This window comes from Gossypium hirsutum, chromosome D04, assembly GCF_007990345.1.
Source record: "Gossypium hirsutum isolate 1008001.06 chromosome D04, Gossypium_hirsutum_v2.1, whole genome shotgun sequence".
Classification (NCBI taxonomy): domain Eukaryota; kingdom Viridiplantae; phylum Streptophyta; class Magnoliopsida; order Malvales; family Malvaceae; genus Gossypium; species Gossypium hirsutum.
This window is the reverse complement of record NC_053440.1, coordinates 35,246,836-35,270,496: the sequence shown is the minus strand read 5'-3', so window position 1 is coordinate 35,270,496 and position 23,661 is coordinate 35,246,836. Positions and strand designations below refer to the sequence as shown.

General features: G+C 33.3%; 1 protein-coding gene across 1 annotated transcript; it reads left to right on the top strand.

The window, feature by feature from the left end:
* The first annotated feature begins 19,095 nt into the window (after window positions 1–19,095).
* Window positions 19,096–21,351, top strand: LOC107899249 (uncharacterized). The gene is made up of 3 exons (XM_016824910.2): window positions 19,096–20,016; window positions 20,082–20,250; window positions 20,641–21,351. Exons 1-3 carry the CDS (start codon window positions 19,255–19,257, stop codon window positions 21,111–21,113), a joined length of 1,404 nt encoding a protein of 467 aa, XP_016680399.1. The 5' UTR covers window positions 19,096–19,254; the 3' UTR covers window positions 21,114–21,351.
* The last annotated feature ends 2,310 nt before the right edge of the window (window positions 21,352–23,661 follow it).

Genomic DNA, 23,661 nt, shown 5'->3' with positions numbered 1-23,661 from the left:
TTTAAAATATGTACAAGGTTTTTTTTTCGAAAATAATACGTAAAAGTTTTTAAATATAATACATATAATAAACATGTCAAGTAATTTATGTTGATATTCTTTTTAGCATCGCAATTGAAATTAAAGTTTTTGTTAGAGATGGACTCGATTAAGCAAAGAACAGTAAAAATAGCAGAAGAAATTGAGAAATTGAACACACAAATTTAACGTGAAAAAACTCTTCCAAAGAGGATAAAAAACCACGGGCAAAGATAATTTTACTATAATGGCAAAAGAAACGAAGAGTACAAAAAGATGGAGATAAAAACTAAACCCCGAAAACCCGAAAACAAAGAACCCTCAAAACATAAACACAAAATTCTCTAAATGTGTTATGAGTTCTAATATCCAATGGGTGTATTTTCTAAGGTTGTAAAAGAGCTTATTTATAGGCTAAATTCATATGTCAAATAATAAAAAAATAATCTAAACTAATCAGTGTTTGATTGAAACAAATAAACAGAGTTTAACTAGAAGATTATTTCTCAAATTTGAGTGAAATAGGAGTCATACTTAACAAATCTCAACCTTGACTCATATTTCTACAACTCCATCTTTGTCAAAGCTTGCCACGAACCTATCTTGAACTATGTAGGGAATTAACTGAGTCGAATTTGTGCTTAGAAATTGGAAAACTTCTAGCCTTCTACTTGTACACTACCAAATCAAAACTAACCCGGGTCTGATTTTCGCGAACACAGTTGACTTTGACTCTGTAACGGACAAGGGACGTCCGATTTCACCAGTCACTGTAGAACCTTCTAGAATATAAAGGCTGCTAGTTCTTTTACCTTTTAACAAAACGAGAGTTCTACGAGATGAGATTTTTGCATCCTTTCAAGTCTAAAATCCTCAAGAAGATGAGCTTCTTTCCTAAATCAAGTACATACCTGACATCTGAGAGTGCCCTAATCGTCCCATCGTGTATCCTAATTTTAACAATACCAATACCAATTACCTTACTAGATGAATCGTTTCCCATGCGCACAACTCCACCTTCAACCGAACTATATGTGGAGATCCATTCTCTATTAGGACACATGTGGAAAGAACATCCCGAATTTAGGATCCACTCAGACGTGAGATTGGAGTTATCGCTCGTTGACACTAACAAGAAATCATCACCGCTTTCATCGACCAAATTAGCACCAGCTACATCTTCCTCGTTACTCTTAGTAGCTATTTTATTTCGCAGTTTACAACAATCTACTTTGACGTGACCTAACTTTTTACAATAGCAACACCTTTTATCTCGTTTCTTTGATGCTATCAAAACAGAAGCTTGCCTATCTGCCTTGCTATCCAAATGAAGCTCATTGTCGAGTTGTCTCTACTCAAAAAATGACCCTTCACATCTTCGAACGAGAGTTTGTCTCTGCCATAAATCAGGGTCTCCCTGAAAGACTTGTATGAAAGGGGTAAAGAGCACAATAATAGCATAGTTTGATCTTCATCATCAATATGAACCTCAACGTTCTTTAAATCATTTAAAAGAGTAATGAATTGACTGATGTTATCTCTAAGAAGCTCACCTTCGTTCATTTGAAACATAAATAAACGTTGTTTCAACACTAAATGGTTAGCTAGAGACTTAGTTGCATAAAGAGTTTCTAACATTTTTCATAAGGCAGATGATGTCTTCTCCATTAATACCTCCTATAATACCGTATTCGCGAGGCACAACTGGATTGTAGACAAAGCCTTTTTATCAAACTCTTCCCATTCTGTTTTATTTAGATTATTAGACTTTTTCCCAGTAACAACCTTTTTCAAACTGGATTGAACTAGAATTGTCATCATCTAAACTTGCCACAGATTGAAATTTGTCTCACCATCGAACTTCTCAATTTCAAACCTTGTTGCTGCCATATCTGAATGGGCTGATTTATGAAAATTGAACTAGTTCTGATACCACTTGTTAGAGATTAACCCGATTAAGCAAGGAACAAGTAAAAATAGCAGAAGAAATTGAGAAATTGAGAAATTGAACACACAAATTTAACATAGAAAAACTCCTCCAAAGAGGATAAAAAATCACGGGCAAAGATAATTTTACTATAATGGAAAAATAAACGAAGAGTACAAAAAGATGGAGATAAAAACTAAACCCCAAAAACAAACAACCCTCAAAACGTGAACAGAAAATTCTCTAAATGTGTTGTGAGTTCTAATATCTAATGGGTGTATTTTCTAGGCTAAATTCATATGTCAAATAATAATACAATAATCTAAACTAATCAGTGTTTGATTGAAACAAATAAACAAAGTTCAACTAGAAGATTATTTCTCAAATTTGACTGAAATAGGAGTCATACTTAACAGTTTTTATAATAAGCATCATGAAAATCAAAAGCTTTTGTATCAAAGTGAATATTTTAATATTTAAATTTATATATGTTACCCAAAAAAAGAAAGTCAACTGCCCAATTAGAGAAAAAATTGAAAATTAGAATGAAAAGTATTTACATACAATATTAATAAGGATAGAGAAGGTGGAGGAGGTGATGTTGATAAAGATTAAATCACTAAAAATTTACGAATGTGTAGAACCAGAATCAACTAAGGCAAATAATGTGATAGATCGCAAAGTGAAAGTACCTACAATAACATCAGTCGGATCTTGCTCCTCAGTTTCCCTAACAGCATAAACCCAAGCAAGACCACCAGACTCAACCTATGAGGCAACAGTGTGAGCAACAATCCGCTGCCCAATCGGTCTCTCATTACCCCTATCGCGACCTCAGCCTCTAGTAGGCGTAAAGACAGGTGTCGAACTCTAAGCCTATGATACCTTTATTCTATTCAAACAATTCTTAAGAAAATTTTCTTTCGAACCACACTTATAACATCCACCTGTCAACTTACGACACTCTCTAGGATGCCTACGATCACAATGGGCAACAAGCATATATCCAGAACCACCAGTGCTAGTTACAATATTACTCTACTATTTAGATTGACTCAATCAAGACCTACGTCTCGCACCCTACTAGAGCAAGCCCCCTCTTGGGCAGACGTCCAGAAGCACCATCAGAAGCCCTCTTACCAGTCTCAACCACTACAGAGCAAACTAGCTCAGCTAAAGTCTCCTCCACAACCTTAGCTTTTTTTACAAGCTCATAAAAAAACTATATTTTAGGCCACTAAATAAACCCAAATCTCTCAATTAAGCCTAAAATGGAACCTCTTACAACGATTTTTCTCAGTCAATACCATTTAAGGAGCATACTGATTAAGGTGTACAAACTTTGCCTCATAGTCAGCCACAGACAACCCACCTTGCACAAGATCAAGTAATTCTTGCTTACGAGCTTTCATATACTGCTCGCCCATAAACTTTCTCCTAAACACCTCTAAAAAATAATCTCAAGTTAAATGATCAACTGTCGTACCTCTCTTAACCGTATTCTACCAATGATGCATCTCCCCATGAAGTAGGGACACGGTACAACCCAACTTCTCATCGTCAAACCAGGACATCTACTCGAGGATCCTTTCCACTCCTTCTAACCACTACTCAACTACGGTCAGATCTGTAACACCCCTAACCCGTATCTGTCGCTGAAACAGGGTTACAGAGTATTACCAGAGTTGCAAATCAAACGAATAGAAAATTTCAAACATTTCAAATTATATCGATAATCATATTAAAACTAATCCAAAATATATATTATCCTTTATACGAGCCCTCGAGGCTCTAAAAATACTTTAGAAACAAGTTGGGACTAAATTAGAAACTCAGAGAATTTTTCAGAAAACATTAAAAATTTTTAACACTATAGGGGTCACACGGCCGTGTGATTTACAAGGCCAAGAGACACACCCGTGTCTTAGGTCGTGTAGGCATTCGAAATAGGGACATACGGCCTTGTCCCAGCCCGTATCCATACCCGTGTAACTCATTGACTTGGGTCACTAGAATGACAGAAATGTGTAACTGTACAAAATCGCAACAAGTAATAAAATGACAAGTAAATGTCGAGTTATCGTACCCACGAGGACTGTGAAAAGAATTATTTATGAATGCTATTTAAAACACTTTGGTGAAGAAAAATATTTTGTTTGAAGAGGGTGATTAAAAACTAAGATTTTAAACTAAGTGAACTAAATAAATAAATTTCAAATGCACGATTTCAAAATACGATTTTAATCAAGATGACATAATTGTGTTAGATTAATTACATTTATTATCTTAGAATTATTAAACTCATGTTTATGTTGTTACGAATAAGTTCACGGCAATTTGGTAATTTGCTAACTTATGAACATACTCACCTACCAAAATCCATTTATCTCTTGACTATATCCCTATGTCAATTCAACTAATTAAACAAATCTTAATAGTCAAATATGTTATTGCACATGCATACTTATTAAATCGAAATAATCTCTTGTACATATCCCTATGTCAATTCAAACAATTAACTCTATTTAATAAGCACATAAAAGACTATGTGAGGTAACAAAGTATCCTTACCTAGAAACAGTTTAATCACAATAATCTTGCAAGTTATGTAAGGAAAATGTATCATCAGGTACCGTTGCTAATCTAATCCTCAGCTACCTTAGATGATTAAGCATGCACTGATTAAGTATTGTGTCCATTAATTACAATTTCAATCCGTTTAAATAATTAATTCATTAGTTACCTAACAATTGTAATGCTGAGTGAAAGAAAAATAGTCTATTCTTTTGATTGCATATATTTTCCTATCAAACTGAAAAAATGACATCAATGAATTGTGAGACATAAAAAGGGAAGATGTTTGGGATTTACATTCTGTAAAATCTACCTGCATATCTACTCATATAATTCACAACTAATACAAGACTTGAGTTTAGAAATTCAATTGAGAAAACTTTACTCATTGAAATTGCACCTCTATATGCATGTATTTCCTCATGAGTCGAATAATAGATAAGGTGAATTTGGCCAATACCTGGCATTCCTCGTGTAGCTTGGCTTTTGAATTAACCCCAAAAATAATAATTTTCTTAAAATTTGGGCATCATTTTAGTAGCTCCTTAACCCTCCTCCCTTTTCCTTCTCCTGAAAAATACGAAACAATATACATATACAAACAAATATCCGGTAGGGAAAAATGTATGCAGAATTGATTAGCTTCAGGTACTGTACCTGAAGGTGAAGGAGAATCAAATTGGATGAACTAATTCAATTTGTTAGTGATTTTAGTGGAATCTTTGAGAGGAGGAGTTGAATCGAAGAATGAATCGATCTCCTCATGAACAGTTGCAGAATCCATTTCAATTCCCCTTGGACAAATCATCAAAAACAAAAAAAATCAATCAAAATCAAAACAAACCCTAGTTGAATTGAACTTACAACAATATCAAGTTGATTTGGCCTTCAAGTTGATTTGCTTCCTTTTAGGTTGATTTGTGCTTGAGATTTTCGAATGACCAAAGAAAAAAAAGTTGAAACTGTTGAGAAACTTCAGTTTAAGAAAGGGTGTTTTCGGAGGGAAAAAGAAGGGTCATTCGATGGAGAGGCTAGAATAGCCAATTCAGCACATCCTCCCCTGAATGGCTATTCAGTGATTTTCAGAATGAACCTGGAATTGTCATTCGATGTTTTGAGCATTCAACAAACCAAACGAATGTTTTCCTGTGGAGTGTTGAACCATGTTGTAATGGAATAGTCATTACATTGAACCAAACAGGGAGTTAGTGTTTAGACAAGATAGAAAGCAAAACAATTTTTTTTCTTCCTTCCAAATTTTGTTTGATACTACTTCCAAAATTTGATTTATTACCAAATAATTCAATTATCTAAACAACCAAATATAAAAGCTGATTTAATTTTCATTTCTTAGAATTCTAATGTATTATTTATGCAAGTAAAACAAGAAAAATAATTAATAACGATTTAAATAATGATTTGTTTTAAAAAATTATTATTGTTAAGATAATAAAAAAAGTAAATAATTTTGTTCATGAAATTTTGGTTGTGTTGGCAAGATTGAAATTGTAGGTTGTTATTATTATTATTATTATTATTATTATTATCTTCTTCTTGAAGAACCAAGTTTGAACTTTAAAGAGATATTATTGCGAGGGACAATTACAAACTGTAAAATAGACTTAGAAAGTATAAAAAAATGTTTGTTTTTTAATTACCTATTTAACCCTAGTAATTTGTTACACTTTTTATACAAATGTAACTTATTTAATTTTTTAAACATAATTGGTGTATGGTTATGTCTTAAAACACACAATTTATGTTTGGTTAATTTGTGACACCTTTAAAATTTAAGGGTTGTTAATAATTCTAATAAAAAAAAGCCAAGAGTGCTCTCTCTGGGTGTCCTAGAGAAATAGTGACCGTTGTGGTTGGGATGAAGAGGGTGGTGACTTTTTCAGGAATGGGGAGGGACAAGGACTCTCTTTTGGAGGAGGAGTTGGTACAATTTTCGGTTAAAAGTTTGTTGGTTGTTCCGACTTGTAGTCCAACATTATTATGTTCTATTTGGACAAGACAATCTTACAATCTAGATAGTTTTAGAGCACAAATGAAAAGTATTTGGAAGATGATAAAAAAGTTTGTTACTCAAGTGGCGGGGAAAAATTTATTCTTGATTATTTTTATAATACGAACGATTTGAAACTCATTATGGAGGGGATGCCGTGGCTTTTTTGTAAACAAATTGTTATTTTCATTCAATTGACTGCTCCTATTAAGCGATCCCAGATTCAGCTTGTTATGTCCTTTATATGGCATAAAATCGGTCCATGTCCACCGGATTGTGATAAGAAAGATCTTTTACATACGATTGGCATGACTTTGGGGGAAGTTATCAGATTTGAATTCAATGGTGATTTCTGTTAGCTTAGGGTTCAAATTGATGTGCAAAAACCCTTGAGAAGAGGAGTTTTTGTGGCAGTGGATTCTCAGGAGAAGGTATGGGTATCTTTCAAATATGAAAATCTCCTTATCTTTTGTTTTGGGCGTGGACGCTTGGGGCACATGGTTAAGGAGTGCGAGGTTTTATCTAGCGTTGAGAAAGAGAGATCGGACGGGGATTTCCCATATTCTGTAGCACTAAAGGTAGAATCGAATCTGGTAGGGAAAGAAAGTTTACTGTTCGAATTTTTCACAAAAAAATCTATGAAGCAATATCAGTACACGGGTGGGGTGGAGATGGGTATCGGCAGTGAGGTGAATGATGGTGGAAAAGACGTGGTGGTGTAAGATTAGGAAGATGGTAGAGTGTCGAATGAAAAGGTGGGGTCCAAGGAGTCCTTATTGGAATTGGATCCTTTTAGTTTGCGACAAAATTCTAGGGATTTTGGATCATCTTTTTCTCCGCCTATTAAGGAGGAAGCTGAGGGAAGGGGTAATTTTGCTAATTCTAGATTGAATGAAGATTTGGGCTTTGATAGTAGGGTTTCTATTATTGTTCCTGAGAGTTCAATGGGGGTATTAATAGAAAAGCCAAAAAGGTCCAGTTAAAAAAGATTAACAAGGAATGTAATGCTTGATTAGAAGGATACTGGTAGTATAGAGGGTAAACGTAAATGTGGAGTGGAGAGCAAAGGGAATTATGATTTTTGAATTCTTGATAAGATTGATTTTAAGAGAGTAAGGAATGTGGATAGCACCTTCGATGATGCTCAAATCGATGTTGGGAAATTTGGAATGTTACTTCACTCATTTCATTCTAGGACTGAATTATAGAGTTGATATCGGGGTTGATGGCAAGAAGAGGCAACGATAAGAGGGGAATAAAATGAACGAATGAGAAGAGGTGAAATTTTTGGTGATTAAGAATGGGAGGAATTCGTATAATACTCAAATTTTATCAGTGGCTTCCAAGAGGCAAGCCAACAGGGCGCAATGAAACTCTTAAGTTGGAACGTTCATGGTTTGAGGAGTCCACGACCAGTTAGAAGACTCTGGCATGTGCTGAAGGTGTATAATCCTCAATTAGTCTTTTTCATTGAGAATAAAATTAGTGCTATTCAACTGGAAAAGGTTAGGAGAAGTTTTGGGTTCTTAGAGAGTCTCGATGTCTCAACTATGGGTTCTAGAGGTGGACTATGTATGACATGGAAGGGAAATGTTTTGGTTAGTTTTATCACCTACTCAGGTAATTACATTGACGCTGAGGTTGAGGAGATTGATGAGGGATTAAGGTGGCGATTGACAGGGTTTTATGGTTTACCATATGATAGAAATAGAGGAGAATCGTGGAATTCGTTACATTAGTTAAGTCAAGATCAGATTTTACCTTGGCTTCTTTGTGAAAATTTTAACGAGATCATGTATGCTTTTGAGAAGGTTGGAGGTGCTCCAAGGGATGAACGAAGGATGGAAGCTTTTACGATAGTTTTGGAGGATTACTAATTAATGGATGTTGGTTATTATGGGGTTTGGTATACTTGGGCCACGGGGAATTTACCAAAGACTAATATAAGAGAACGTTTGGATAGAGACATGGCTAATACCAAATGATGGAGAGGTTCTCCAATGCGACCATACATCATCTCCCTTGCTCTTTCTTTGATCATTTTCCCCTTCTTATTGGTTTAAAGCAGGATGTAATTAGATTGTCTATAAAAAGGTTTCAGTTTGAGGCTTGGTGGGTTTTAAAAAAGTTATTTGATGATGAGGTGAATCGGCTATGGTCGTCTATGGAAAGAGAATTTTTGGGTAGACTTAACCGCCTAAAGATCGGTTTGATGAAATGGGTAGATGATGAAGGTCTTGCACAAATGATAAAGATCAGTTTCATCATAAAAGGAACGGGCTCAAAAAGAACTTTACAGAAAAATTAGAAGAATTTTATACAAGTTGAAGTTGATGATGAAGGTCTTGCACAAATGATTGACACTAAGATTCAGCTTAATTTAGAGGTTAACAAAGATGAATTGTATTGAGAATAACGGGCTCGAGCTAATTGGCTATGAGTGGGGGACAAGAATACTAAGTTTTTCCATAATGTCGCTACTAGTCGGTGTCGAAAAAAATTTATTAAGTGCTTAGAAGATGAGTTTGGTAGGGAGACTTGTGAGGAGGGGAAATGGAAGCAATTGCTTGGAGGTATTTTCAAAATCTTTTTGTGTTGGGAGGTATAGGGGATTCATTTCACATCTTTTCAAGGATAAAGATGTGCATTACAAATGAGATGAATGAAAGATTATTGGTGAGGTACACGGAAGATGAGGTTGTTTTGGCCTTAAAGGGTATGAACCCAACGAAAGCCTCTGGTGAGGATGGATTCCCGGCTTTGTTCTATCAAAAGTGTTGGTCCATTATGGGTGGTGATGTTTCTGATTTTCGCTTGGAATTCTTAATTGAAAGTACGGATCTTAGGCCTCTGAATGTTACTAATATTGTGTTGATCCTTAAATGTGCTCATCCAAAAAGCTTAGCCAACTTTAGACTTATTAGTTTGTGTAATGTGCTTCACTAAGATGATTGTGAATCGATTTAAAGATGTGTTAGAGCTATGTATTGATAGTGCTCGTGCTTTTGTCCTATGAAGGTTGATTTAAGATAATGTTCTCCTTGCTTATAAGCTTTTGCACACTTTTCGTCATAAAAATTTGGAAAAAATAGGTTCATGGCCATAAAGCTTGATATGAGTAAGACATATGATAGAGTCGAGTAGAAATTTCTTAGGGAGATGATGACTCGATTGAGATTTGATGGTAGATGGATTGAAACCATTATGCGGTGCATTTTTCAGTGTCATATTCAGTTATAATCAACAGTAAATTGGGGGAAAGATTTCGTCCTAGTAGGGGGCTTCGACAAGGTGACCCCCTAAGTCCTTTTCTCTTTTTGATTTTTAATGAAGGTCTATTTGCCCTTATGTAGTTAGCGGAGGATGGTTTGATTCGTGGGGCAAAGGCGAGCCAAAGAGGTTCTCAGATATCGCATTTACTTTTTAAAGATGATTGTATTCTTTTTGGTGAGGCTACTGGTAAGGGTGCGAACACTTTGAAAGGTATCCTTAAAGAATATGAAAGAGTTTCTGGTCAATGTGCGAATTTTGATAAGTCGATAATTTTTATAGCACCAATACTCCCGATGGTGATAAAAGGACAGTGGCTGAGATTCTTAGGATAAGGTCCTCAACTGATCCCGAGAGGTACCTTAGATTGCCCAACATAGTTGGAAGGTGTAAAAAAGCTGCCTTCCAAATTCTTAAAGACCGTTTTAAGCAGTGAATTAATGGATGGAGTGTTAGATTTCTATCTCATTATGGAAAGGAAGTGTTTATTAAATCTATTTTACAAGCTATACCTACTTACTCTATGGCGTGCTTTCTTCTTCCTAAATCTTTTTGTGATGAGTTGGAGAGTGTTATGGGGAGATTTTGGTGGTAAAAATGGGCTGAGAAATAAGGGATCCATTAGTGTGGTTGGAAAAACTTGTGTGATCTGAAAGAATTTAGAGGGATGAGATTTTGGAGTCTAGTTAGTTTTAATATTGTTTTATTAGCAAAATAAGGTTGGTGAATTCTTAATTATTTTGATTCTTTGTTAGCTCGTGTCTTGAAAGTAAAAATATTTCCCAAATCTTGACTTTCTTAATGTAGGGTTGGGTAATTTACCTTCTTATACCTAGAAGAGTGTTTGGGCTACTAAAGGGCTTTTGCAATCTGGTCTCTATTGGAGAGTGGGCTCAAGGGAGAGGATATCTATTCAGAAAGATGCTTGGTTGTCGGGTTCGGTCTCTCACAGAATAAATGAGCCTGTTAGTAATGATAGTCTTGTTTGGGTTGCGGACTTAATTGATGGTCAGAATAGAGAATGGAAAGTTGATTTGATTAAAGTTGTCTTTTCTGAGGCAGTTTCACCAAAGATTCTCCCAATCCCTTTAGCCCAATAAGTTCACGATAACGTGTTGGTTTGGCAAGGAGAATCATCCAGGGAATTTACTATTAGGAGTGCTTACAAACTTTTACATAAATAGAGGTTTTTATCTATTACAAACACTTTGCAAAATAGTATTATAAGTTTCTACAAAAGATTATGGAAACTACATCTCCCCTCAAAAATTAAGATACTAATGTGGAGAACAACATGGTATTATATTCCTACTCTAGCTAACTTATTTCAGAGAAGGTTGGTGTCAGATGTTTTATGTCCTAGATACGAATGAGCAGTGGAAAAATCTAACCCATGTTTTTAGAAATTGTCCTACAATAATAGAGGCCTGGAAATAATTAAATTGTGACTGGGTTTTATCTCACTTAGGATCGAAGTATTGGGATTGGATTACCTAGATTGTTTAGAGTAGTACAGATGAACAAGCATGATTGGTTTGTTGTTATATCTGGGCTATCTGGTTTTGCAGGAATCAATGGTTGCATGATAGGAAACAAAACACTGGTAAGGGTATCACTGAATGGATATGTCAGTACCTTAAACAATTAGAGGGGCTAAGTGCATGGAAATCTATTGTTGTTAAGGGCATCGACGAACGGTGTCCTCCGGTTGTCCTGTATGTTAAATTCAACTTTGATGCAGCCTTTAATGAGTCTTTAAACATTTCGAGTTTAGGGATAGTGGTGAGGAATCATCAGGGTGAGATTATTGTGTTGAAAACTATCATGCATAAAAAGCTGGAGTCTCCGTTTGATACAGAAGGGCTTGCATGTCTTCAGGCTCTACTGTTAGGTATTCAACTGGGTTTTTCGTTGACAATTTTTGAAGGTGATGCGAAGTCAGTAATCCGAAAATGTGAATCTAATAATCCTGATAGATCAGAAATTTGTGCTATCATTTACAATATCCAACAGTTAAAACAAGTTTTTCATAGCATTTCATTCAGGCATGTCTACAAAATTGCTGATTATCTCGATCATTTCCTAGCATCGGAAATTCTTAAATTGGGTCAGAAACTTATTTTTCAGGTGGGATTCCACATTCCGTTGTTGATGCCGTGAAGAGAAGACGTCCGAGAGAGCCTAATTAAGGGAAGCTTTGGGTAGTTTCTAGAAGTAGAGGAACAGGAGAAGCATTTGTTTAGGAAAGTTGCAATTTTGGTAACTGGACCATCGGAGCATGAAAGATCATTGTTGGAGATATAAGGGTTTTTTGGTATATTTGGCTGGAGGTATTTTTAGATTTTTTTTTTGCTTTTTGATCCGTGTTGTTTTGCATTGGTATTGGACTTTTTTAAGATCTGTTTACTCTTTTGTTTTGTTTTTGGGATGTGTTGTGTTCTTATTTTTTCTTATTAATAATATTCCACCTCGTGTATGTATAAGATCGAATCCATTCAATTTCTAAAACGGATTACTAATCCTTAACTTTTCAAGGAATCCTTCATCAGTGGTTGTGAATGACTAATTTTTCTCAATCTTTTCGACCTTGGTTCTGTAGGAGCTAGTCAAAAAGATTGAGAAATAGAACCACCTGACTTGATTCGTTCTAATAGCCATGAGATGATCATTTTAGGGTAATCCTTTTGTTGACAGATGCTTTATTACATTCGTAGTCTCTGAAGGATGAGAACCAACTATGTAGCATCTACATCGAGAATTCAAGTATTGTATGTGTCATTAATCGGGTCTTATTTCAAAAAAAAAAATTGTGACACCAACTCAACTAAACACTTTATTTATAGTGTAAATATATTAATAATAAACATTAGATGAAAAGAACAAGGACTTAACTTTTTTCACTTAAATTATTTTTCAAATTCAATATTTTTATTCAAATTGTCCCCTAGATTATTAGTGATTATTTATTAATAAAGGAACTTTAAAACTTAACCTAGAAAACTTAATTAAACCTGTCTTCTTTAAGGGAAAGAAGAAGAAAAAAAACATTTGTGTTTTCTACTAACTATTTAGGTGAAACTGTTTGCTAAAGAACCAAAACATTTTAAACAATTATAGTAATAATATGGACACATTTTGAACGTATGTTGTTATATTTATAGTTAAGGGGCTAAAAAAGGAGAAGCATATGCTTAACTGGGACATAAAAGTTGATCAATTTTCGTTTCATCCTATTCATAATTTTGTGAGAGTAGTTGTATTCTAATTAATTGGTACGAATATATATTAAACACCTTTAATTATACAACTGAAAGTCATTGGACTTACTTTAGTGCTCGATTGCACCCAAAACAAATAGCATCCACGATTTTATATTATTTCCAATCAATATCTTATTAAATTATTTACAGATTATGTAAAAAAATATATTTTCTAAATTTTTGTATAAAAATTAGATAAAAAATTTTAGTTGAAATGATATAATGTCTTAGCTTCAAATCTCGTTTTGTAAAAATATTGATATATTGATATTCCACAAGCAATATTAATAAATTCACACGTGTTTTTTTAAAAAAATTTAGTATTTTAAACATATTTTCATAATAGTAGAAAATTAAAAAAAAAAAGAAAAAGTATGCAGCTATAGATACAGATGCAATTATCCATGAAAGAAAGTGTTTTATCATTTTTATGGAACTTTGCTTCCAAGATATATTATAAAATTGTATGGTTTGGGGACATTGAATTTCTCAGCTAATTTACGATGATGGTGTGGGGAATAAATACAAGATGGGGTATTGTGGCAGGGGCTGTGGAATTTTGGATGGGAAATTATGCTGAAGTACAGGTTTCAAACTGTGACTGGCTGCTTGCAATATTGTTAGCTAAAAAATATAAATCCATTTTAAGCTCCGTTTTTAAGCAAAAGAGAGGAATTGATTTTCCAAATTTTAAAGATTAAACGAATTTAGATAACTTTAAACACAAATAATATTCTTTTATTATTTTAGGAAAATTTATTACGATTTAGTGTGGATAGGCCTTAGTTCAATAACATTGTCGGTGTCTTAAATAATTCTGTTATGGGATAACTGTTTTTTCTTTTTTGCTTTTTAAATCACTTACTATTGAATTAAGAAGAATAATATACCAGACTTTTTTAATAAAAATTATATTATAGATTTTACTTCTTCATAAATTGTTATTTAATGTATTTATTTTAATTTGATATATTTTGATCATTTTATTTTTATGCGACGGTATAAATTTTTAAAAAATAATTATCATTAACATGTATTTATTATTGGTTAAATATGGTTATTTGGATTTCACATGGTCCTTAATTGTAACCTAATATGGTTATTTGGGTCTTGAGTATTCAAATTTTAAACTTATTATATAGGCAATTATATGTGGGTGTATGAAACCTGTCGAAACCATTTTTTATTTTTTTTGAAAAAAAACAAAAATTAAATTTCGATGAAAATTTGGAAAAATTGGGAGTCGCCACCAATATTTTATTAAGGTGTGATTGGGTAACCTAAAAACGACTTTGGTCTACGAATTTTAGAAAAACGGGCCCGGGAGTCGGTTACGTATGAGGAAGGATTTGCACCCTCATTACGCCCAAAAATTGGTACCTAGTTAATTAATTAATGTCTTAATGTCGAGAATTTGAAAAATATAATCCTTAGCAAAAACTTAAAAAACGTTACGTATTAGGACCCTTATCATTTCAGAGAAAGAAAATGCCACACCCAATGCGTTAGGGCACGACATTCTAATTTCCTCAAAAATGAATTAGGCCAGAATACTCGTGTAATAAAAATTTAAAAGAATATCCATTTATTCAAGATTTAATAAATTGCGGCCCAATACGTTAGGGCACAATTCCTCCAAAATCCCAAACTCGGAATATTTCCTTTATTATTTTTTAGAAAAAATCTTCATTTCGAGAAAACAATACATCACATCCAATACGTTAGGACACAACATATTAAATTCTCGACAACAAGCTTTTCATTTTATTTTTATTTTATGATTAATGAGCAACTCTCGATCGTTAGATTTAACGAAGAAAATCGGAACCCAATACGTTAGGGCTCAATTTCCTTAAAAATCCTAAATACGAGTATTATCTCAATTTTGAAAATTTCTATTTTTTAAATTTGAATAAGAAGATGATGTAATGATATTGAATGTGTGTAATAATGTCGCAATAACAAGTACAACAATCTTGCATCATATTGGCAATCGAAAGGTAATGAATTAAAAGCTAATTTTCAAAAGAAATAAACCCTACGTAAAATAATAATATCTTGATAAACTGTTCACTAAACATTATATAGGAAGAAAATAAAAATAAGTGATATATGTAAAATACGTATATTTAAAAAAGTAGAAGGCTTAATAATAATATACAATAATATATGTAAAATATTTGATGTAAACGAAATACATTAAAATAGGTAAAATATAATAAAATAGTTTTTTTTAAGAGGAAAGTTATATATGGTAGTAAGACAAAAATGAAATCTATAATTTATAACAAGAATAATTTAATATCAATCATGTATATATACAAAGCATGGTATCGTAAAAAATATTATTATATAAATTTATTAAAATATAGAAATATATTTAAATGAATAAAAAAAACCAAAATCGTTGAAGATATACCATATTTGGAGGCAAATATATAAAAGGAATTGGAAAAAAATATATTATAAAATTAAATAATGACATATAATAGTAATATAAAAAAAATACATTGTAAGATAAAGCTATGCGCATGAAATTTAAGTAAATTGATAAGAAGAAATAATGAAAATAATAATAACAATAATAGTACAAATAATAATAGGATTAATAAATAATAATAATATTAAATTAATTAGTAAAAGCACAAATACAAAAGGGATTAAATTGCAACTAAAACAGAATTACTAGGGAACAAATGAAATTAAAATAAAATGGGAGATTAAACTACAACATGCGAATTATATGGGGGCAAGGTTGGAAAATATTTCGCCTCCCAAAACGCTGCGCAACAACGTGGACTAAAATGCCATAATGGTAAAATTTTTGTGCCCAATTTAAAAAAAAAAGAAAAAAAAACTTAATTAAACAACACAGCAAGAAGGGAGGACCAACTGCACAAATTACCTTTTAAGGGCAGGAACACGCGGATCCTGCTCGCGGGTCAGGTCAACGCGCGGATCCTGCCTTAGTAAACGGCGCCGTTTTGGTATCTTTATTTAAACTGAAATTTTTTTACAAAAAATCATTTCTAACCAGAGAAAAAAAAACTAAAACTCTCTACTTTCTCTACTAGGGTTTTATACCCTGTTTCAGCTGCCTAATCTCCGCCATGCTCCCACCGTGAACGGTGGTTAGAACCTCACCCTAAAGGGCTTTTCGGCTCTTTTTCACGCGGATTTGAAGACCCAGGTAATTTCCTCTTCTTTCCCCTTACTTCGTTTTATTCGCTTAAAAAAATAATAAATATAACAGTAGAAAATAAATCAAAGTTACAAGTATCAACCTTTAGATCGATTTGCTATTCGTATTAGGCTCTCGGGATTTTGCTGTGAATAATAGGTCTCTTTATTTATTTATTTTTTCAAAAATCCCTTCACTTTTACAGTGTTTTAAGATTGCTTTTATAGCAATCGTGTAACAAGAAGAAAAATAAAGAAAAAAAATAAACAGAAATCTTCCAGCATCTGCTTGATTTGATTTCTAGATTTTTTTGCCATATCTTGCTTTGTTTCTTTCCTTTGTTGTGTAGGCACGATCACGGGAGATTCGGAGGGCGAGGCTTGGCTTGCGGCGCGAGTTCACCCTTGAAACCCTAGGGTTTCCTGAATCTGTTTTGGGCCACTGTATTTGGGCCTTTGTTTTATTTCATTTTGGGCCACACAGGCCTGCTTGTAATTTGGGCATTTTAGACCCGGGCCAAAATCGGGTATTACAAAACCCACCATATGCAATTTTTTAATTTGCTTAGTTACCATTTGTCTTAATTGTTTCAATTTTTAATCCGTTTGAGTTGTAATAGTTTATTTTACATTGTAATCGTTCGGGCATTTATTTGTATTTGTCCTATAGTTGTAACCTTTTAAAAAAATCAACAATATTATCTTTTAAAAAAGTTGTTGTTAGTAAAATAAATACAACATAAATATATTTATTACAAAATATTATAGTACCATTTTCTTTTGACAATTGAAATTTATTTTATAATATAATAATATTTTATAATAATTAATATCATATATAAACTTAATAATAAACAATGCCTAATTAAAACTTAATTTAAATTACATATATTGGAAGAAATAAATTAAGTCATTAAAATGTTTATATTTTATACTGTAAAACAATTATAAATTGTAATATGTATTTATTATTAAAATATTAATATTTTTTTCAATAATATATTAAAAATATATTATTAAAATTTTAATATTAATAATTTATTAAAATAATAAAATATATTGATTATATTATTATATATAAAAAATTAAATAAGTATATTTAATAATATTGAACATTCTAATATTTTATATTAATTTTTGTAAATATTTTTAAGAATTAAAATTAAGAAAATGTTATCACTATAATTACTCAAGTTAATTTTTGTATAAATATAACATTACTCATAAAAGAGTTATTTTTCGAAAAATAATTTACATTTTTTAAAAGGGTATATTAATTGCTAAAAAGAAAGGATTTATTTTCTATTAACTTGTAAGTGAGTTTCCGTTCAACCAACGTACTTGTCATTAAACAAACATAAGAGGAGACATATATTTTTAATGAAACAAATGCATCTTAAATATCATAGAGTTGTCATTATTAATTTCTTTGTTTTCTAAAAATGGTAATTTGTTGGAGTAATGTAAAAACCATTTTTGGTTCTGAAATCATGTAGCACAATAAATGAAATTGGGTTGATTAGTTAACACATAAGATTAATTTTCGCCAAAGGAAGAAGGTAGATGGGGGTCATTAATAAACGTTGGGAAAAAGGAAGAGAAAAACTCTCTACCCTACTAGAAATGTATGCGAAGTTAGAACAATATGAAGACAAGTTTAAAATCTGTTTGGTCCGAAGGAATCAATATAAGAAATGTGTTTTTAGGATGAAATGGAAAATTATCTTATAATCCAAGGTTTGACAAAATAATCGAAAAATTTGTATTCCCGAATCAAAATAATAAAGATCTATATTAAAATTACAATCTTATTGAATGACTAACTTCAAATTCAACCTACGTTTTTCTAAGATCATATAGTACTAGACGGACACGATGGATGACATGTTATCTTCTCTTTAAATAATTTAATTAATTAAAGTACATTAAAAATTGTGGTGTTACTCATCTCATTCTTTAACCATGAAAATAGGGGTTTGATCTTTGCATATGGGAATGGGCACATTTCATGGCCAGTTGTTTATCTCGTTGGTACTCATCTCATTCTTTAACCATGAAAATAGGGGTTTGATCTTTGCATATGGGAATGGGCACATTTCATGGCCAGTTGTTTATCTCGTTGGAGAGCACTCGTGGCGAGAAAATTAGTCATTACTATCAATGGATACTTTAATTTTGTGTCAAATCAATTATAGAGTAAAAATTTAAAGGTTAAAACATGCTTTAAATCTTTATACACTTTGTATATTTATATTTTGGTCCCTTATTTTTATGGTCAAAAATTTAGTCTCTCTATTTTTTGAATTTAAAAATTCAAGTCATGTAAACAATAAAAATAATGTAAAAAATACTATTAGAATTTTTTTCTTAGAAACTCCTGTTTAAACTTATCATGATAAAATATTTTTTTGTAGTGTTTTTAAGAAAATTGACATCAACATTTTAATTGAAATAGTTAATAATATTAATTATTTAGACTAACTAATGATATTTAAAGTAAAGGAACACAATAATATATATAAAAATATATATATAGACTAAATGTTAAGTTTTAGCATAGTATAAAAATCAAAATTGAAATTTAACCAAGGTAAGAATAAAAAAAAAAGACAAGATAAACTCAAAACATAGAAAGCTACGTGTCCATTTTAATAAAAATATTAACGATTTAACTATTTATACTAATAAATAATATAAAGAGTAAATTAAATTAAAAATTAAGGACCTCCATTTTATATAGTTTATGTATCTCTCCTGATAGCAAATCATTACTGGTAAACATTTTGACTCTTTCAAAAATTATGTATTTAGAATTTTATAAATTTATGTGAAGAAAAATTTAACTCTGCCTCTACCCGCCCAATGAGAAGCAGCATTCATTTAATTCCCCTATCTATAAATATCCAACTTGCTCACCGAAACTAAGCAAAGGCAGAGGGAGCAGTAAAAATATCCCCTCACCACCGCTACTATTATTATACCATTACTCTACTACAGCTGCTATCATTACTACATACATGTCCACCCAAAGTCGAGCAGTTGGCGGCACCGAGCACAACTGGTGCCGAGCGGTGGTCGGGGGAACCGGGATAGCCGTCTTGGCTATCATTTCTTCCAAAAACCCCGACGTTTCACATCTTAAAAATGCCCTCCACAAGCTCCAAATCTCCCATCCCATTCTTAGGTCTCGCCTCCATTACAGTCCTACTGCCAACAGTTACTCCTTCGTTACCTCCCCCTCCCCTTTCATTCAAATCAAGTACTTTAACCATTCTACAACTTGTCAAATCCTTGAAAACAACCAAAACATCTCACCCCTTCATTTGATTCTCGAACACGAGCTTAACCAAAACGCTTGGGTTAGTTCTTCATGTACCACCAAACACGACGTGTTTTTCGCCAGTGTTTATGCCTTGCCTGGTGCAACAAGGTGGGTGTTGGTGCTCCGCCTACATGCGGCTGCTTGTGACCGGACCACGGCGGTGTCGTTGCTGAGAGAGTTGTTGACGTTAATGGCTATTGAGGAGGAGGAAACAGGGTTTCAGCAAGGTCAAAAAGAAATTACGATGAACAAAGGAGAGATCAGTTTGGCCATGGAAGATATTCTTCCAAAAGGCATTGTTAAGAAAACACTTTGGGCACGAGGAGTGGACATGCTAAGCTACTCTGTTAATTCTTTAAGGTTCACGAACTTGAGGTTCAAAGATGCCAAATCTCCTAGATCTACTCAAGTAGTGAGGTTGCTTATCAACCCTGATGACACTCAGAAGATCTTGACTGTAAGTATCCATTTCAAGCTTCTAAACATGCCTTAAAATTAGTGCTTAAAAAATCAACATTTCAGGGTTGCAAGGCAAGAGGGATTAAGTTATGTGGAGCATTAGGAGCTGCCGGGCTGATTTCTGCACACAGTTCTAAAAGCCGTTCAGATCATCAAAAGAAGAAATATGGCGTTGTAACACTCACAGATTGCCGCTCAATTCTTGAACCTCCGCTCTCCAATCACCATTTCGGTAATTAAGTTCCTTATAAACCTCTTGTTTTCAACTTGTCTAAATCAAAGTTCTCATGTTATCGGTCGTATTATCAATTATCATTGACTATTGATAATATCTTTCTTAAATATCTCTTTTATTAATGACTTTGGTCCTGGAATCTATTTTTATGATGGCTAATTCATACTTGACCCCACCCACGTACAATCTTTCTTTTCCTTATTTCTCTGATATAAAACCAGACGATGCTGCCTGACCCTGCCATTTTCAATGGTGTAAGTAACTTTCTTTATTTGAAGGAGAAAAAGACCCAACACCCAACCAAAGTTCTGTGTCTTAAATTCCATGCCAAACAAGGAAAGCGTCTTACTTGATACCATTTCTTTAAAATCTTCTTTTTTTTTCTAGGTTTTTACCACTCAGCTATTCTGAACACGCACGCCATCAAAGGAGGAGAGAAGCTTTGGGAGCTAGCAGAGAAAGTGTACACCGTATTTACACACTACAAGAGCTGCAACAAGCACTTGTCAGACATGGCAGACCTGAATTTCTTAATGTGCAGGGCCATGGAGAACCCTGGCTTGACTCCATCTGCCTCATTGAGGACATGTTTGATATCGGTCTTCGAGGATACGGTGATAGATGAGTCTAGTAACCAGCAAAATCAAGTCGGCGTAGAGGACTATATGGGATGCGCTTCCGCTCATGGCATCGCGCCGTCCATCGCGATATTCGACACCATACGAGATGGGCGACTGGATTGCATTTGCGTTTATCCTTCGCCGTTGCATTCAAGGGAACAAATGCAGGAGCTGGTTGATAATATGAAGTGCATACTTGTGGATGCAGGGAAGAATGTTGCTGATGAAACTGAGAGTTAAGGAGCCAGTCTGGTCTTTGTCTGTTGGCTCTTCGGCTTACAAGTAGTGGTGGTGTGGCCCAATTCTCCTCCCTAGCTTCATTTTAAGTCGAGAGCTGCCATTGACCCTCTAGGAAATAAGCAGTTTGGTTTCTTAATTGTTGCTATGTTTGTCTTGTCCTCATTTGCGCATGCCATGTTCCCCAAACTAAGGGTGTGTTTTTTTTTTATGCCAAAAAAATTATCAATTACATTTACAATTACAATAGTAATCACTACACCAAAACAGGCTTTTAGCGGCATCTTTTGTGGCGTTTGAATAACAAACGCCGCTAATAATCGAGCATTAGCGGCGCTCTTTGTAAAACGCCGCAAAAAGTCGAATCTGTAGTGGCGTTTTTTAAAAAACGCCGTAAAAGATTATCATTAGTGGTGTTTTTAAACAAAAACACCGTAAAAAAATGCTGACAAAATGCATCGTTTAATCTTCAGGAATAGCGGCAGTAGCGGCGCACTATAAAAACGCCATTAAATAGCACAATTAGCGGCGTTTATTTGTAAGCGCCGCAAAATATCTTAACCAAAACGCAGCATTTGGTCTAGAGGTTTATTAGAATTAGTGGCGCTTATGAAAAAACGCCGCTAAATCACAGAATTAGCAGCGCATTATAAAAAGCGCCTCAAAATATCTTAACCAAAACGCAGCGTTTGGTCTTGAGGTATATTAGAATTCGTGGCGCTTATGGAAAAACGCCGCTAAAGCACAGCATTAGCAGCGCATTATAAAAAGCGCAACAAAATATCTTAACCAAAACGCAACGTTTGGTCTTGAGGTAAATTAGAATTAGTGGCGCTTATGGAAAAACGCCACTAAAGCACAGAATTAGCGGCACATTATAAAAAGCGCTGCAAAATATCTTATCCAAAGCGCAGTGTTTGGTCTTGAGGTATAGAGCCAATAGCGGCGGTTGTTAAGAATGCCGCTATTTACCGAAATTAGCGGCGATTAACTAAAAAACGCTGGAAAATTTTAAACCGAAACGTAATGTTTCGTCTTGAGCTATAGCACCGTTAGCGGCGCCATCGTTTTGGCTTGACCTATAGATGCATTAGTGGCACTTATTTGAAAACGCCGCTATAGAACAATTTTTAGTGGCGCTTTAGGGAAAGCGCCGCTAAATTGTTAACCAAAACCGCGCCGTTTTTAGTACTTCAGTGGCGTTTTAGGTAAAAATGCCGCAATAAAATTAATTTATTTTACCATTTTAGGATTTAGAATTTAAGAATTAATGTTAATGGTATAGAGTTTTAGGGTTTATGGTATACTATTTTTTATTTTGGGTTAGGGATTGAAGGTTTGATGTTCAAGGTTTAAAGATACTATTTGAAAACTAATTAAAGAATAACATTTGAATTTTACTGGGATTCATGCCACTTTGTAGCACACCTATATTATTATAATATAATTAAGAATATAAAATATATGTTTTGTACTAAACTAACATTGGCCACCCGAATTCCCAAAGATATGGTTTAGGATTTACGGTTTTGACTTTAGGGTTTGGCTAGTTTTAGGGTTTAAAGTTTATGATTTGGTGGTTGTTGTTTATGGTTTATGGGTTTAATGTTTATGGTTTAGGGTTTAAGATTTACGATTAATGTTTACGATATAGTGTGGATTGGATTTTGGTGTTTGGTGGTTTAGGGTTTTATGGTTAATTAATGGGTTTAGGGTTTATAGTTTGGGGTTTGGGGTTTAGGGTTTATAGTTTAGGGTTTAAGATTTACGGTTAAGGCTTACAGTATAGTGAGGAATGGATTTTGGGGTTTGATGGTTTGATATTTTATATGGTTGACGGTTTTAGGGTTTCTACTTTGGGGTTTGGGGCTTTGTGTTTAATCTTGGATATTTTTGAATATAAATGTAAATAATATAAATATAAATTAATATTTTAAAAAAATATCAAAATGGGTTAAATCCCAAAAGCACACATGAACAATGTTTTATTGTTCAATTGTATACATTAACTTTTAATTAGTTTGATCCATATATTGTAAAATAGTAACATAAATATTGATATAATTAAAATAATTTTTTATTTATATTGCATACATAAATATTTAAATTTATTCAATATAAAAATATATTGATGTATTTATTTTTTAAAATGTGTAATTATTTTTTAAAAATGCATTACTCTCTTTTTTTATTAGTTACTATTTTCTCACTAATTTAAAAGAAATTATAAACATTAGCGGCATTTATATGAAAACGCCGCAAAAAGTGAGGCATTAGCGGCATTTTTATAAAAACGCCACAAATTTTATTCAAATGTTAGCAAAACATGGCCGTTTTGTTCTTTGCTTTTGGTGGCGCTTTTTTGTAAACGCCGCAAAAAAGTGTATTATGAGTTAAGAAACTGCGTCGTTTGGCATTGTCTATAGTGGCGCTTTCCTTAAAGCGCCGCAAATATGTTTTAAGTTTTACATAAAACGGTGCCGTTTTTTTTATATATAAGTTGTGGCGTTTTTTAAAAATGCCACTAAAGGTAGGCATTAGCGGCACTGTG